The sequence below is a fragment of the Oryzias latipes genome, chromosome 1 (genome assembly GCF_053564925.1).
Source record: "Oryzias latipes strain Hd-rR chromosome 1, Olatipes_Hd-rR_3.1".
Taxonomy (NCBI): Eukaryota; Metazoa; Chordata; class Actinopteri; order Beloniformes; family Adrianichthyidae; genus Oryzias; species Oryzias latipes.
This window is the reverse complement of record NC_136237.1, coordinates 31,991,836-32,006,307: the sequence shown is the minus strand read 5'-3', so window position 1 is coordinate 32,006,307 and position 14,472 is coordinate 31,991,836. Positions and strand designations below refer to the sequence as shown.

Below are 14,472 nucleotides of genomic sequence, written 5' to 3'. Positions count from 1 at the left end.
GGATTTTCAATGATGTAATAGCAGCACACACACTGCCCCCACGTGGATGGATGCAGTCCTGCAAGTGGAATTTTATTTTATTTTTTTGCACATCACAGTCTTACACAGTTACAACACAATTCCATGCGTCAGAGTTTGGGGCTTTGGTAGTTTGGTGCACCAGAACTGGTAAAAGTTTTCCGTAGCAGACTTTAAAATGCACAAAAAAGAATACAATTGAAGTTTTTTTTTTTTCTTTATAAATTATAGTATAGAAAGTGTACTATAGGTCATGTCACTGTGGTGTAGAAGGTATACTAACTCAATATCTAAACAGATTAAATTTGAACATTTTAAGTTTACAACAAAGGCTATAGATAGTATATAAAGTTAAATTCAAACATGTCTTACTTTAATCATGGACTAAACATACTTGCAATACACTTAAATTCACTGCTTTTTTGCTAAGGGCTGTTGTGACTTTCTGTCCACAGATTTTTTTTTTTCTAATTGCTACTGTTTTTTTTTTTGCATTCTTAACTTTTCTAAAATCCTCTTATAATTATATTTAATTTTTTTTCCTCAATTGTTTTATTTATTCCTACTATTTTTATGTTTTTATTTATTTTAATTTCTAATACATTTTTTTGTATTTTACTTTTACTATTTAAAAATTTTGTTCACACACTGTAACTATGTCAGGTCGGCATAGCATGACCATAATAGTACTTTATTACTTTTAATATTTATGTAGGATCCACAAGTTGTTGCACAAGTCCTCTCCATTTTACTTCAATATTTGGGTATAGATTGATTTACAATTTACAATAAGAAAAACGTTTTTTTTTCAAATCGTGCACATTACTAGAAAGAAGTCTGGAAGTTGTGCTATATTTCCAGGATTGCAGAACAAACAGATTAAACCAAATTTGAAGATTTGGCTGAATATATTTTCCAAAGATTATCCTTGCGCTGAGAGGAAAACAGTGTCTTTAAACTCCTCAAGTTGAGCAGGACAGATTAGAGGCTGAAGGAGAGGAAAGCTCTCAATCTGCATCAGGAGTGATCATCATTTTTAGTGCTACCGATCAGTTTGAAAACTTGTGCTGTAGCTTCACGACCCCGCGTAATTATTTCTGGCTCAGGGCTCTCAGCAAAATGAGTGACAAGAGGCATGCACGCATCTCGATGCCAAAATTTAAATCAGTGCGGCTTATTTGCAAGTGACAACTTTAGACTCCGAGTCCCAGAGTTGACATGAAGATGGTGGCACCGGCGGTTGAAGCTGTAATGAAGTGCGAGCCTTCAGGATGTCTAGCCTTTGCAGTGTTTCTTCCTGTTGGGTTATTTTAAGAGGACTGGGATTTTTTTTATTTTTTAAGACTCAGCACTGGACTGAATAACTTAACACTGGCATTTTTGCAGCACATGATGATATCTTGACAAAGAGCCTCAAGGGATTGGATGAAAAAAAAGCTTCTTTTTTTTTGGAATCCATTATCAGTTTTTTTTTTTTTTTGGCACCACCAGGCTACAGTGTAAAGGTTGCAGTCCTGTGGATATGTGAATATGAATAGAGTTGACAGTCGCAACAATCATTTGGTTACTGCCAACCTCAGGGGACGGAGGATCATTAGTGGCTTTCAAGTGTGCTCATCTCAACGGTCCTTTCTTCTAGGATGAAGCACAGAATACACTGCATCTTTTCCCAACTACGTTCTTTTGGTGAACTGGAAGTTTAAAAACAAGAGCCTCCTCCTGGTGGAAAATCTGGCAAGACATCAACTAGTTACGGTTTCTTTAACTGAACTGGTTGAAAATCCACCAAACAAAAGTGTCTACAAAACATTCAGGATGATAAATAAATCACTCGCAGAAGGATTCCGTCATAGAATAGAAATCCTGAAGTGCACAAAGGCATTGCGCCGTTTTCTCCATTTTAGAAGCTTCCTGGTGCATGCAGGCGAGCAACTGTTCATCTGGAGCAGGATTAACCAGACCGCCATGGCGGGGTTTCAATAAAGCTTGCAATGTGAACAGATGGTTTTGACTAATGCAGACGCTCCAGCGAAGATCTCCCAAGATGCCTCCTATTCTCTAAATGAGACATTTGTGGGCAAGTGTGTTGTTTGTCAAGTTGTCACCTATTTCACGAGTGATTTCTGTCAGAGAATTATGCATTTATTGGGAAACAGTGAAATGTAATTTTACTCTGTTTGTGTTTGTTTGGTTCTAGTCTTTGACTTGACGTTGGAGTTATTTATTCATAGCTGCCTGGAAAAAAAAGCTGTTTATCTCCATAATCCCTCTTGCTCTTTCTACTTCTGTCCTAATTTGCATTTCTAAAATCTTGAGTCATTTGTCGTGCCATTTCACATGGCACAAACTTGACAAAACCTGAGTGACTTGGAATATGGATACATGTTTGAAAAAAGACAGAAAACCATAGAACATGCTTTAATATCTGCAAGATTAAAAAGGTTTAGAATGCAGATTTCTGTTCCAAATGATGTCAAACTAGCAGCTAAATCTGCATTAAAAAGGGAAGCAGAAAGTGGAAAGACAAAAATGGAAACTAGCACCAATAGCTAGCTAACGTTTGCCATTATTGTTAGTTAAAGCTCCATTTTATCTTTTGATCAATTGTAAAAGTGTTCCCAGTGGTCTTTTAATTGTAATTATGCTGCTTTAAACCAAAATAAATAAAAAAGGAAATCTCAGTTTGGCAGTAGCTCTACTAGCTCTCCCACTAGCTTACAGCCCCTGACAGCTAACATTAGCAGTGCAACAAAAAATAACCAGCAATAGCCAATCGGAACCATCCATCTGAACAGTTTGGAGCCAGAGGTCAGCTACCATGGTAAGACAATTTTCTTTCTATCTGTAAAGAAAATCTACACATGTATCCACAAGGCTGGGTCTCCCTGTCCCCGTCCCCAGCCCGCATAAGATACAGGATTGTGTCAGGACGGGCATCCGGCATGAAAATCTTTGCCAAAACCGCCAGTGTGAATCAGTGGAAGCTGATTTACCCAGACCTAAAATAAAAATCATCCGCACTAAAAAAGAAAAAAAGCATGGTTTTACTTTATTTAAAAAAGAAAACACAAGATGTAAACAAATGAACATTTATTTTATTATTGATGTTACAAGTGTTTAAATTAGATAAATTACAGCAAGAAATTGTAATGAAGATAATACAAAAAGGGTATTAGAAAGCTTCAAAGATAATTTAACAATATTAACTTGAAGTGCCAAAAAAAGACAAGCATATCTATAAAAATGCAAGATGTACTGGGTAAAAGCCTTCAACAGAATTCAAGAAATGTGTGTCAGACTCCATCTGCTCAACATAAGGTAGTAATCATTCACAATTATCATCAAAACACATGAGACCGGTGTCATTCATAAACACAAACACATCTTTACCATTTGGAATGTAAAGAAAAACAAAATCCTGAAACCTTATTGCCATATAAAAGATTGGCAGAAGCACTTGGCATGTCCGGGTCAAAAACAGGAAGAGAGTGGACAGATCCGGAACTGCACATTTCATTTATTATCTTAAATACTTGTATGGTCAGAGCAAATAGAGATTGCAGATTGAATGTGGATGCACACATTCTGTAAGTATTCGTATAAGAAGATAACATCCTGACTTGGGTAAGGAAAATCCAACCTGACTTTGGTGTAATATGTTGACTCTACCCGTGCAGCTGGAGGTAGTTTCCCTCTGACGTTTTGAATTCAGACAGTCCTCTTTTCTGTCCGTTAGACCCTGAAAGCAGCTCGCCTTTCAGGAGAGTAAAGTGAGGACGACGGTTCCCTTGGTCCTCTTCAGGATGTCCACCGCCTCAGCGTGAGTGACTCCCTCCAGGCAGTGTCCGTTCACGGCGATGATCTGATCGCCGCGTTTGAGCCGGCCGTCCTCCACAGCCGCCCCCTGCCGAAAGAGAGAGAGAGAGCCAGGAGTTGCCTAAATTTGCTGGACACGCATGTTGCTGTAGGAGGCTGGGTAGCTTCTCCCTCACCTTGTTGAAGATAGTTTTGACATAGATGGGCAGGTCTCCATGAGGACTGCCGAAGCCTCCGACAATGCTAAACCCCAGGCCTGATGAGCCTCTCTCCAGAGTGATGGTCTTATACTTGCGAGGACTAAGAGGAGGAGAATTGAACACGTTAAGTCAGCTGAGATCTTGAACAATTTCTTAGTTTAAAGACCCACTCTGATGAAAACTGTGTTTTTAACATGTACTTGTGGCATTTTTCTCATGATGGAGGACATGTATACAGAAAATTGAGCTCGAAAATGGCCAGGTGGCACCAATATTGCTCGCCATTTCTGTGTTGTTAGGTTGGGGTTGTGAGAGAGCTGTAAGCCAGCGGGTGAGAGTATAAACAGATGGATGATGGGAAGTGGGGGGCGGTAATGTCCCGTGCCAACAAATTCCAGCCACAATTCTGAGGCAAATTTCTAATAAACCACTGCTGCTCTGCAGAAATCAGTGCGGCTTATTTGCAAGTGACAACTTTAGACTCCGGGTCCCAGAGTTAAAAACAAGAGGAAACTAAGAGGAGGAGAATTGAACACGTTAAGTCAGCTGAGATCTTGAACAATTTCTTAGTTTAAAGACCCACTCTGATGAAAACTGTGTTTTTAACATGTACTTGTGGCATTTTTCTCATGATGGAGGACATGTATACAGAAAATTGAGCTCGAAAATGGCCAGGTGGCACCAATATTGCTCGCCATTTCTGTGTTGTTAGGTTGGGGTTGTGAGAGAGCTGTAAGCCAGCGGGTGAGAGTATAAACAGATGGATGATGGGAAGTGGGGGGCGGTAATGTCCCGTGCCAACAAATTCCAGCCACAATTCTGAGGCAAATTTCTAATAAACCACTGCTGCTCTGCAGAAACCGTGTCCAATAATCATAATTTAAAGATCATTGGGACAGTTTTAAAATATATCAAAAGATGATCAGACTGGGACTTTAAAACCGACTGCTTACATTTGCATATTCATGTTGAAAGTGTCAAACACATTGGATGGGCTACATGTAGGCCTCATACTTTTATGGCTGTTTTATTACACCACACTTAGTTTTAGTAATTCATCATTACTTGCTTATTAAATAGCTTACATCATGGAAAATCAAAGTTTTTATTTTTTTAAAGTGTATTATAATGTTCATTCCTCTCAACAAACACCCCAAAGCGGTTTTTTGATCCGTTCATGCATTTCGGAGAATTCCTCTAAAATCCTGCGCTCTGAACAACAGCCCCTCCCAAAATGGGCGCCACCCACCCGAGCGAAAGTCGGTGCCTCAGAAATCGAGGTGGCTGACTTTCAGGCAGGAAAATAGTTTGCGAAAATAATTAACATTTAATAAAAAATGTGTTCCTTTGTGTGTCAAATGTGATATATTATTACATACATGGATATCATTTACTATAAAAAGCTGAAGAAAAGTATTATATTTATAGGCCCTTTAACAAATTAAAAATGATTTTTCTGATTTTTTTGTTTGTTGTTTTGTAGTGACACAAATTATATATAAGAGCAAAACAGTGACCCATAAATCAAGGAGAAATACAGCTGCATCCATGCATAAAGAACACCAAAAGAGCAGCAAGTTGTTTAATATTCGTACCAGAGGTTGTTGTGAAACCAAGTCAGGCTGCCAGGTTGACTTGATGATGCGGCGTGCACCGCGCTATGGTCCTGTCTGCTGCCGCCACCAGAGTCTGCTGTCACCTGCACAAACACGCACACACACACACAAACACAGTGGGTTGCAGAACCAGATTTCACATTTAGACCACCTAAAGTTCCACTCTGATCATCTTTTGATCTGTTTTAAATGCATTCCTAATGGTCTTTTAACTATGATTTTTGCTGTTTTTAGCCAAAATCTAGAAACCTGTGGCTTTCCAGGACACAGTTTCGGCAGTATTTCGTTAGAAATTGGCGTCAGAGATGTGGGCGGGGCCACTAGTGCAGAGCAATCCCCTGTTGCAGAGCAGGAAGCTTGTGGCCGGCCCAGCGTATTTTCTACATCACCAATTTTCATCTGTTCCGGACAATTTGAACAATGAAATACTTAGAAATGCGACTTTCATTTTAATTGTGTTTTCCGCCATCAGAGAAAAGCCACAACACCAAAAAAAGTCAGTCTGAAGGGCACATGAAGAAACAGACCAGACAGCAGAAACCTTTTGTGCGTTTGTGGCACTTTCAATGAAAAGCTATAATGTCAAATTTTTAAAAATGACACAAAAAGAGGATTTATGTGACTTTAAATCTCTCCGTCTTTCTTTCCAAAGCATGATTAAGACTTGTGTTCCTTTATACCTCTTCCATAAATGTTTTTTTCATGATCCGAGTTAAAAACCCAGCAGTGAGATTGTGTCATTGTGATCTAGTGCAGTTATTATTTTGTGAGTAACACAAATACAAAACCTTTTGATGTTCTTTGTTAACACATCCCACGAGCAAATGACGCACGGTTCTTCACCAATTCTCCACCGTCTCGTCATGCGCCCCAAATTTCACAGATTTCACGCCACTTCCTGTCCTCATTACAGACTTATGTCAAAGTTTTTTTTTTTAATGGAAATGCTAGGAGGGGGGTGGAAACTGAAGCGGGCTTCCTTTTGCAGACAGCGATACAGTTTCTGCTGACTCTGCAATGAGTATCGGAGCCTTATGGTGGTTGGACCGCCGAGCGCATCGCTGTGACACTACCTGCAGGGTGACGCTTCCGGCGGCGTTCTTCAGCAGCGCCCCGGCTTCGTCGTGAGTCATTCCCTCGGTGGACACGTCGTTGATGCAGAGGATCTGGTCTCCTGTCTGAATGACAAAGGCACACCTATCATTTTCACTCCTGTTGGAGCACCTTCCTCTTGAACTTTACAGGACCTTTGACCCACTTTTTTTGACAGTTCAGATACATTACAATTTATGTTATTATTTTATAATATGATCTCTGTCTTTTATATATTTATATATATGTGTATGTATATGCGTGTATATATGTTATATGTATATATATGTACATATACCGGTATACGTATATTGTGAAGAAACTGGATTTTCTAGAAAGGACTGTATTAAATTTTAGTTCGTAACCCCGTCAGTTTCTTACACACAGAAATAATGAATAATGACTCAGAGACAAAACTTAGCTTTTGTGGAGGTTTTACTTCGCACAAACACGAAGGGGACAGACATGAACATGGTACATTCAAAGTCCGAACCAACGAGCTCAGGGATGGGCTTTGGTATAAAAACCCTGCATTAGCATATTCAGAAGATGGTCTGAGGATCTTCGTGTGAAAATCACGCCCACAGGTTACTGCTGGAGGGAAGCTCCAAGGCTAAAGTGAAGATAAGTCTGAGGCCTGCTCAGCAGAAAACATGCACAGAAAAGAGGGAGTATGGGAAGAAACTGTTAGAACAATAGTTTGGCTGTGCTTTCTTCAAATGTAATATAATTTTGAGATGACAATACATAGTAAATCGAGGTTAAGCCATTAATGTAATAAAAGGTAAAAGTTAGTTTAATAAAATACAAAAGGGAGTGTCTAACTATTCTGTTTCTAATCATTCCTAACATATATATACACATGTTAGGCCACAGTGTGCCATACAGCTCCAGCACAAATAAAAAGGTGCATCAAGCAAAACAAAAACAGTCAAACTTTATTTAACTCATTCACAAACAGTTAGTAACAGCCCACTAGGCTCCTGCCTACAATACCCATAATCCTCCAACAATCCATCAAGCAATGCAGCTTCATAGTTTACTACAGTTGTAATAAAACATTTTGACAGGTTTTTTGGTACTATGTACAAAATATCAGCAGCACAACCAGAATTTTTACTTAAGGTGCATCAGATTATAAGGTGGACTGTTTAATTTTAAAAATAACTCAAGGATTTGAAGTTATGGTTTCAAAAACCAGGCAAAGATCACCTAATTAGCTTTGATTACATTTGAGTTGGTTACATCTATGAATTCCTGGCTGAGATGATCCACAAACGGTAGAATGAACTGTGGCTTTTTGTTTTTCGTGCAGATTGGCTGTAGCTCCTGGAGGGCTCCGCCCCTTCGCCTGTCCTGTACCTGAGAGTGGCGCACAGCTACCTACACTTTAGTTCATTTGTTGGATTCTATTTAAGCTCCAGTGTTTCCGTGCTGGGTGTCATAGCACATTTTCTGTTTGGTACTTTTGGGCTTCTCGTCAGTGCTAAGGGCCTGAGTTTTTTATTGTGCTTCTGGAGTTTTATTCCCACTCAAAGTGGTGCCTTTTGTTTATTACATTATTCTCTTCACTCCACTTCACCTCTTCGTTCCTGCATTTGGATCGTCCTGATACCAAATGTGGTTGGTTGTTGTTTTTTCTAATCATTGCTAACTACCTACTTCGTTGATATGACAACTCCTGCAGCAGGATTATCCTGTGTGCTTTTATTTTGAAAGGACGTCATGTAAATATCTATTTTATATTAAAAATAAAAAGTTTTTTTTTTTCCTTTTTATGTTAGTTTTATTTATGCCAAAAAAAAACAATCATTCATCAATATCTAATAGTAACGTATTTACTATATTAGCCATATTTTTCTCTAGGATGAAGTAAGACATTGTCATCAGTGAGAAACCAACCCAAATGGCTCTTTCAGTGTTGAAGGTTGCAGACCCCTGCTTTAGGCAGTGCCTTCCCAGCATGCAATAAATAATGCAAACATATACAACGGTAGTTCTCACCTGTAGTTTCTCTGTTTTGGCAGCCAGTCCATTAGTATCCATGGTAGCAATGAAAAGAGGTACGTTGCCATGGGGACTGCCCACTCCTCCGGCTATACTGATGCCCAGCGAGTCACGGGGACCCTGTGGTAATGTCACACAAACATTAAAGACCTTTGCTGGTCAATATCTGAGAGCAGATTAATAACCGAGGAAGTCTGAGGATGCATAATTAAGGAATCTTGTTTTAGGCTTAAGGATAAAAAAAAAGACTATATTATGAGAGGTGATGTCTGAACAACAAACATAAAATAAAATAAAAACACATAAAATTGGTTTTTGATACACGACAGACTTACCTTTTGCACGGTTACTTTCCTGACCTCACGGTCTTGAGATGCTGCAAGAAAAATCCCATTTGTGAGGGATTTGAATTTGACAAATTTGAACTTGCTTAACTGTGCAACAGATTCGTGCTCACAGCTGCACTTGGCTTTGCTGTTTGCTCCTCTGGAGGACGTATCGCTTCCGCTTGTGGGTGTCAGGGTGGAGCAATCCGAGTCTTCATGCTGGATGAAGCAGAATTTAGCGTAATCCTAAAATCACACAGTTAAATTGTTAAAATGAGCTATTAGAGCAGAACTTTATCTGCAGACAAAGAGACGAAGCTGCTACCCTCCTTATCCTTGTTTCAGCTTCCTCTGTAAATGTTGACATCATCTTTAACGCTCACCTGACTCTGGCGTGAGTACTGCACCCTGGCTTTGAAACGAGCCACTTCCAGGAGGACGGCGCCGCTGGAGCTCTAAAGGGAAACATCAGAGTTCATGCCAAACCCAGCCTTCATCACACACTAGACCTTTGCGCTAACCGTGAAGCAATCCGAACCTGGAGAAGCTTTTGTGCGTGATCCTGCGACGCAGCACGGACATCCACCCCATTGATTGACAGAATCTGGTCCCCGGGCAACAACCTGCCGTCCGAATCCGCCGCACCTCCTCTGATGACGTCTGACACAAAGATGCCCGTGTCGTTGCTGCGGGGCAGAGGTCAAGTTCTCAACATGTGTGTCTTCTGACTGGACTGTAAAGAATTCCAAAACCCACCTCCAGGAATTTCCTAAGAATAGTTTTTCATTTCCAAGGTCATTCATTCATTTGTTTCTTAGTCTATGCAAATACTTGCTACAATAAAACTGGAACAAAAGCGAAAGTTAAAAAAATTGAAATGATGCGCCTCGGGCACCAAAGAGCCTTCTGTAGGTCAAAATCTAGAGGGAGATCGTCATGTGATAATAACCTGAGGGTAAAAAAGGCAGATTTAGCAACCAAAATTCACCTTTAAAGAGTCTAGAGGAGACAGGAGCTGCATTATCTCTATATTAGCTATTAAAAATACTATTTTTTCATATCCGTGACCTCTTTTGCTAAAGCTGGGTGATTCAATCCAGAAAAATCTTCTAACCCATCATGATTTAGACTGTTTTTTTTTTAAGTTGTTTGGAAACATGGAATCACAGTTGGACAGATTTCTTTTTTTCCAAAAAAGATTGTAATTATTAACAGCAGCATGACAGCACCTCTTCCCCACGGTGGTGAACCCCAGCCCCTCTCCGGGACGGGGACTGAGCTTCAGGCTGAAGACGTCCCACAGGTCTTCCTCCCTGTAGGCCTCCTGGTGCCTGAAGATGCACAGCCGGACTTGCTGGGTGGTGAGCCGCAGCACTGCGATGGCTTCGTCGTGCGTGGCCTGCCGCAGGTCGATGCTATTTACCTGTGATGATGGGCAATTTCAATTTGATTGTCTTTTTAATCGCAGAAAAATAGAAAGATAATGCAATGTTAAGATATTTTTCCTAGAAAACACCTAACATTGTAAAAGTAAAATATTAAAGCCGTCAGTGGCGAGGGGTCTGGCTGCCTCACTCTCCCTCTTTGTCCCTGCCAGCCTGGTCAAATTCATGGAAAAAAAATAGCGGCCTTTTTGTTGGTTTTTATATCCATAGCAACCATTGTATTTTATGGTCGCCTAGGGGAGACGAACAGGTTTATCTAAGTTTTAGCAGAATCAACAATCATAATTTCCTTAGCATTCCTTAGATTTTTGTTATCCACGCCCACATTTCAAAAATGTTCTTATCATATGTTTTTTATTTGAAATGGTTTGAAAGTGATATTTGAAATTGTTTTGTCCAGCTTGAGCCAGACATTCATGTGAAATATCTTCTCAATATTCTGGTTTAAAAAATGTGAGCAATAACGGAACACCAAGCTCACCACAGTAACGCCATTCAAAATCTGCAAACTTTATTTCCAACATTTTTTTTCCAGGAGTTATGATATGATAGATTACGTTTAAATTTGGTACAAAAGGTAATCTTTTTGTTTTGTTTTGGCCATTTCTCGAGATCAAAGGTCAACAGAACTTTGGTTGTGGTTGTAGACCTGACACCATTTGTGTCAAATTTCGTGAAGATCGCTTAAATAAAGTTTTCTTTTACCATATAATGCAAAAAATTGAAAATCGCCAAATTTCACACTTTGCCACAATATGGCCGCCAACCTGTAGGTTCTGTGGCCATCCCATAATAATCTCAAAACTTCTTTGGATATCCCTGACATTTGTGTCTTAAATTCAATGACAGATTTTGAAATCTATTTTGAGCCCTATAAAAGATGTATTATTCTTATTTTTATTTTACGTTTGTGCCCACTGTGATGTCTTCACTTTTAGCGATCGGGGTTTCGATGGCTATGCCCAAACTTGATTTTCACCGGCGTACTAGGTGCGTGGAAACTGGTGAGTTTTTGAAGATGTGGCGTGTTGGTGGAATTTTGCTCAAACTCGCAGTACGGATGAAGAAATGTGAAAATATTGATGACCCTTAAATTCCAGGGCTGATGCGTGGCATAACAAAACGTTTTATGTCAAAAAGTTAAAGGAACAAAAGACATAGTATTTTAAAATAAACACATTTTGATGTATTATAATGCAAATAATGTATTATACTGCATTAAATATTTACCAAAAAAAGGTTAAAGAATTAATAACCAATAAGTTAATAATAAGTTAATTATTAGTGCACAAAAGTAATATATGTGTGCTTTGTCCACACACGTTTGTGTTTATGCATGTGAGATGTCTTTCATACTTCTAAAATCTGGTCTCCAGCCTGCAGTCTTCCATCTCTCTGTGCTGCGCCTCCATCATTCACTTCATGGATGATTACTGCCCCCTAGTGGTTCAAATTGATAAAACAATGACTTTCACAACTGTAAAATAAACTAAACAAACACTGTATCATTCAAAGCGGTTTATTTAATATTTAATGTTTATTATTATTATTATTTTTTTTTATTTAAATGATCAAACGTTTCTATAAAAGTGGTCAAATGTAAACAAAACTTTTCTGAAGGCTCCTCTCACCAGCAGAGTGTCGCATCCTCCTACGATGCTCAGCCCCAGGCCTACATTTCCTTTATGGATCTCTATGGTCGTCTCCCTTCCAGCGACCACCGGGCAGCTCACAGGATCACAACTGGAGGGCGATGAGCAGGTGAGCAAATTCGAGTGCTCTGATGGAGGCGTTGGTGGAGTGCTTAGAGTTAACGGAGATGGGGGGGAGGGCAGGGGGATGCAGGAGGGATGGGGGAGGGGTGAAGGGGGAGGAAAAAGGGGAGATGAAAGGGGGCTCTTGGAACGAATGATGGAGAGCTTTACAGCGACCTGCTGTTTGGAGATCAGACTGGACACCTGCATGCAATACGAACAGCCGAGTCAGGAGAAAAAGCCCTTAAAAGGCATATTTTCGGTGTGTGTGTGAGTTTGTTTGAACCTTTTCCACCGATAGTCCAGCCACGGGTTCACCTCCCACTTCTAGGATTCGGTCTCCAACTTTTATCCTTCCGTCCTACAAGCAGGAAATTGAGTTGAAGCGCGCGGGCGAGCCAAACGTTTGAACGCCAAAATGCAGAAGACAGATGGACGGAGAGAAGGCTTGAAAATCAAACACACCCTCTGGATAAATGTCTGCATACATGCTGCCTGAGGCCAGACATGAAAGCACGTTAGAACGACAAGTCCTTTCAAACTGGCATCCGGCATTTGCAGAGTTCACAACAATGAGCGCTTGGTGCATTATTAGAACCTTTTATCCTGAAAGAGGAACTGCAGCCAAACTCCCAAAGATTAAAGACCTGCTAAAATAAATGTGGTGTTTTTAGCTGTGAGCTAGCCGGAGAGCGTGGAAATAGAAAGCTCTCAGTTATAGATGATGGGAAGGGGGGGCGGGCTCTCTCTGTTTATTTTTTTTGAAGGTGTATTTAAAGTATTCCCAGTGGTCCATTAAGTAAGATCATGATGTTTATAGTCAGAATTTTAAAAAAAATTCTAGGACAGTTTTTGCTGGGTGTTGTAGGAGTTGTAGAAGTTTGCATTTAAATTGTGGGATTTTAATACAAAGCAACCCCTTCCCCTCTGCATTATTGAGAGCTCTCACAACCGTTCTAATAAAGAAACACTCAGAAAGGCAAATTTAGGTTTAAACTTATGTGTATATATATATATATATCTATATATATATTTACACACACATATGTGTGTTCTCCATTATCAGAAAAATGCCACAAGAACATGTTTGGGGATAAATAGAAAACTGGAAAAAGTTCCTCCTGCGTGGAACCAAATTCTAGAAGCAGATTGTTTCTGATCCGAGCTGAGGCCACTAGACAGGTTTATGTTACCTGCTGTGGTTCCCCTCCAAGCCCCCCCCTTCTTGCCCGAGCACATTTCCTAGGACTATCTGGGAAAAAAACATTACTTGGGGGCGGTTGGAGTGTTTTGTTCCAACCGTCTTTCCAGTTTGATCATATTTTTTCCAAATGGGAAACGCTTCAGATTAGGAACATATTTGACCACTGTGTGTTAAATGCTGCTTTTGAAGCGGCTTTCTGATCATTTCCAGTCTTTGAGCTCATATTTTTCTCATGTCATTCAGCCAATCTGTAACAGCTCTTTAGAATTTGTTGTTTGGATCTGTGCGACTAAATGAAAACAACTTTCTATTTTTTTTGCAATTTAAACATATGTTCTTGTTGGATCATTTTTTTAACAATTACTATTGCGTTCATGGATCATGTAGAAAATAAAAGTCCTTTTGATTTTTTTTCTCCTAACATTTTCGCACCTTACTAGCAGATCCGTCCTGGATCAGGGATCCGACGACCACTCCTTCCCAGGATGGGTCCTCCACAAGGCGAATACCTAAACCAGCATGGTCCTAAAAAGGGATGAGTCAGCAAATCACAAACCTTTTATTGAGCAATTTATTAAAAATAAGTAACTTCAGTTTTTTTTCATTGTCTTGTGCAAAAACCTCACCCGTACCTGAGTGAGGACGATGCGTTTGAGGTCACTGCACGATTCTTCCTCATCGGCCGCGTCTGGGTGCCAGTCGATTACGACTTCCCCCTCGGTTCTGTTCTCTTTTACAGCTTTACCTGCTTTATTTCTGGAAAAAAAAAGAACACAGATGCGTCGTAAGCCGCTGGACTCTGGCCTTTTTCAGCAGCTCTGTGAGTCACGTTACCTGATGAGAACGATCTTGACTTTAGAAGGAGCGTTACTGATGATGGTGGAGGCGTTTTGGTAACTCCGGCCGTACAAAATCTTACCGTTGATCTAAAAAAACAAAACGAAAAAACGAACATAAAAATATCTTTTAAAGCACCGTTTCTTGTATTTGTGTA

General features: G+C 39.9%; 1 protein-coding gene across 3 annotated transcripts in view; it reads right to left on the bottom strand.

Moving 5' to 3' along the window:
- Positions 1–3,093: 3,093 nt before the first annotated feature.
- The window catches only part of LOC101166191 (multiple PDZ domain protein-like), a 66,395-nt gene continuing 55,016 nt past the window's right edge, over positions 3,094–14,472 (bottom strand). For all 3 annotated transcript variants that reach the window (XM_023956120.2, XM_023956128.2, XM_023956126.2), the window contains 16 exons: positions 14,313–14,404; positions 14,111–14,234; positions 13,911–14,003; positions 12,561–12,635; positions 12,152–12,478; positions 11,877–11,960; positions 10,305–10,498; positions 9,614–9,761; positions 9,459–9,530; positions 9,207–9,321; positions 9,085–9,125; positions 8,747–8,869; positions 6,724–6,828; positions 5,630–5,733; positions 4,011–4,134; positions 3,094–3,922 (listed from right to left, as the gene is read on the bottom strand). In XM_023956120.2, coding sequence (XP_023811888.1) covers positions 3,776–3,922; positions 4,011–4,134; positions 5,630–5,733; positions 6,724–6,828; positions 8,747–8,869; positions 9,085–9,125; positions 9,207–9,321; positions 9,459–9,530; positions 9,614–9,761; positions 10,305–10,498; positions 11,877–11,960; positions 12,152–12,478; positions 12,561–12,635; positions 13,911–14,003; positions 14,111–14,234; positions 14,313–14,404 — 1,968 coding nt within the window. In that variant the 3' untranslated portion in view covers positions 3,094–3,775. The remainder of the gene's footprint in view (positions 3,923–4,010; positions 4,135–5,629; positions 5,734–6,723; positions 6,829–8,746; positions 8,870–9,084; positions 9,126–9,206; positions 9,322–9,458; positions 9,531–9,613; positions 9,762–10,304; positions 10,499–11,876; positions 11,961–12,151; positions 12,479–12,560; positions 12,636–13,910; positions 14,004–14,110; positions 14,235–14,312; positions 14,405–14,472) is intronic.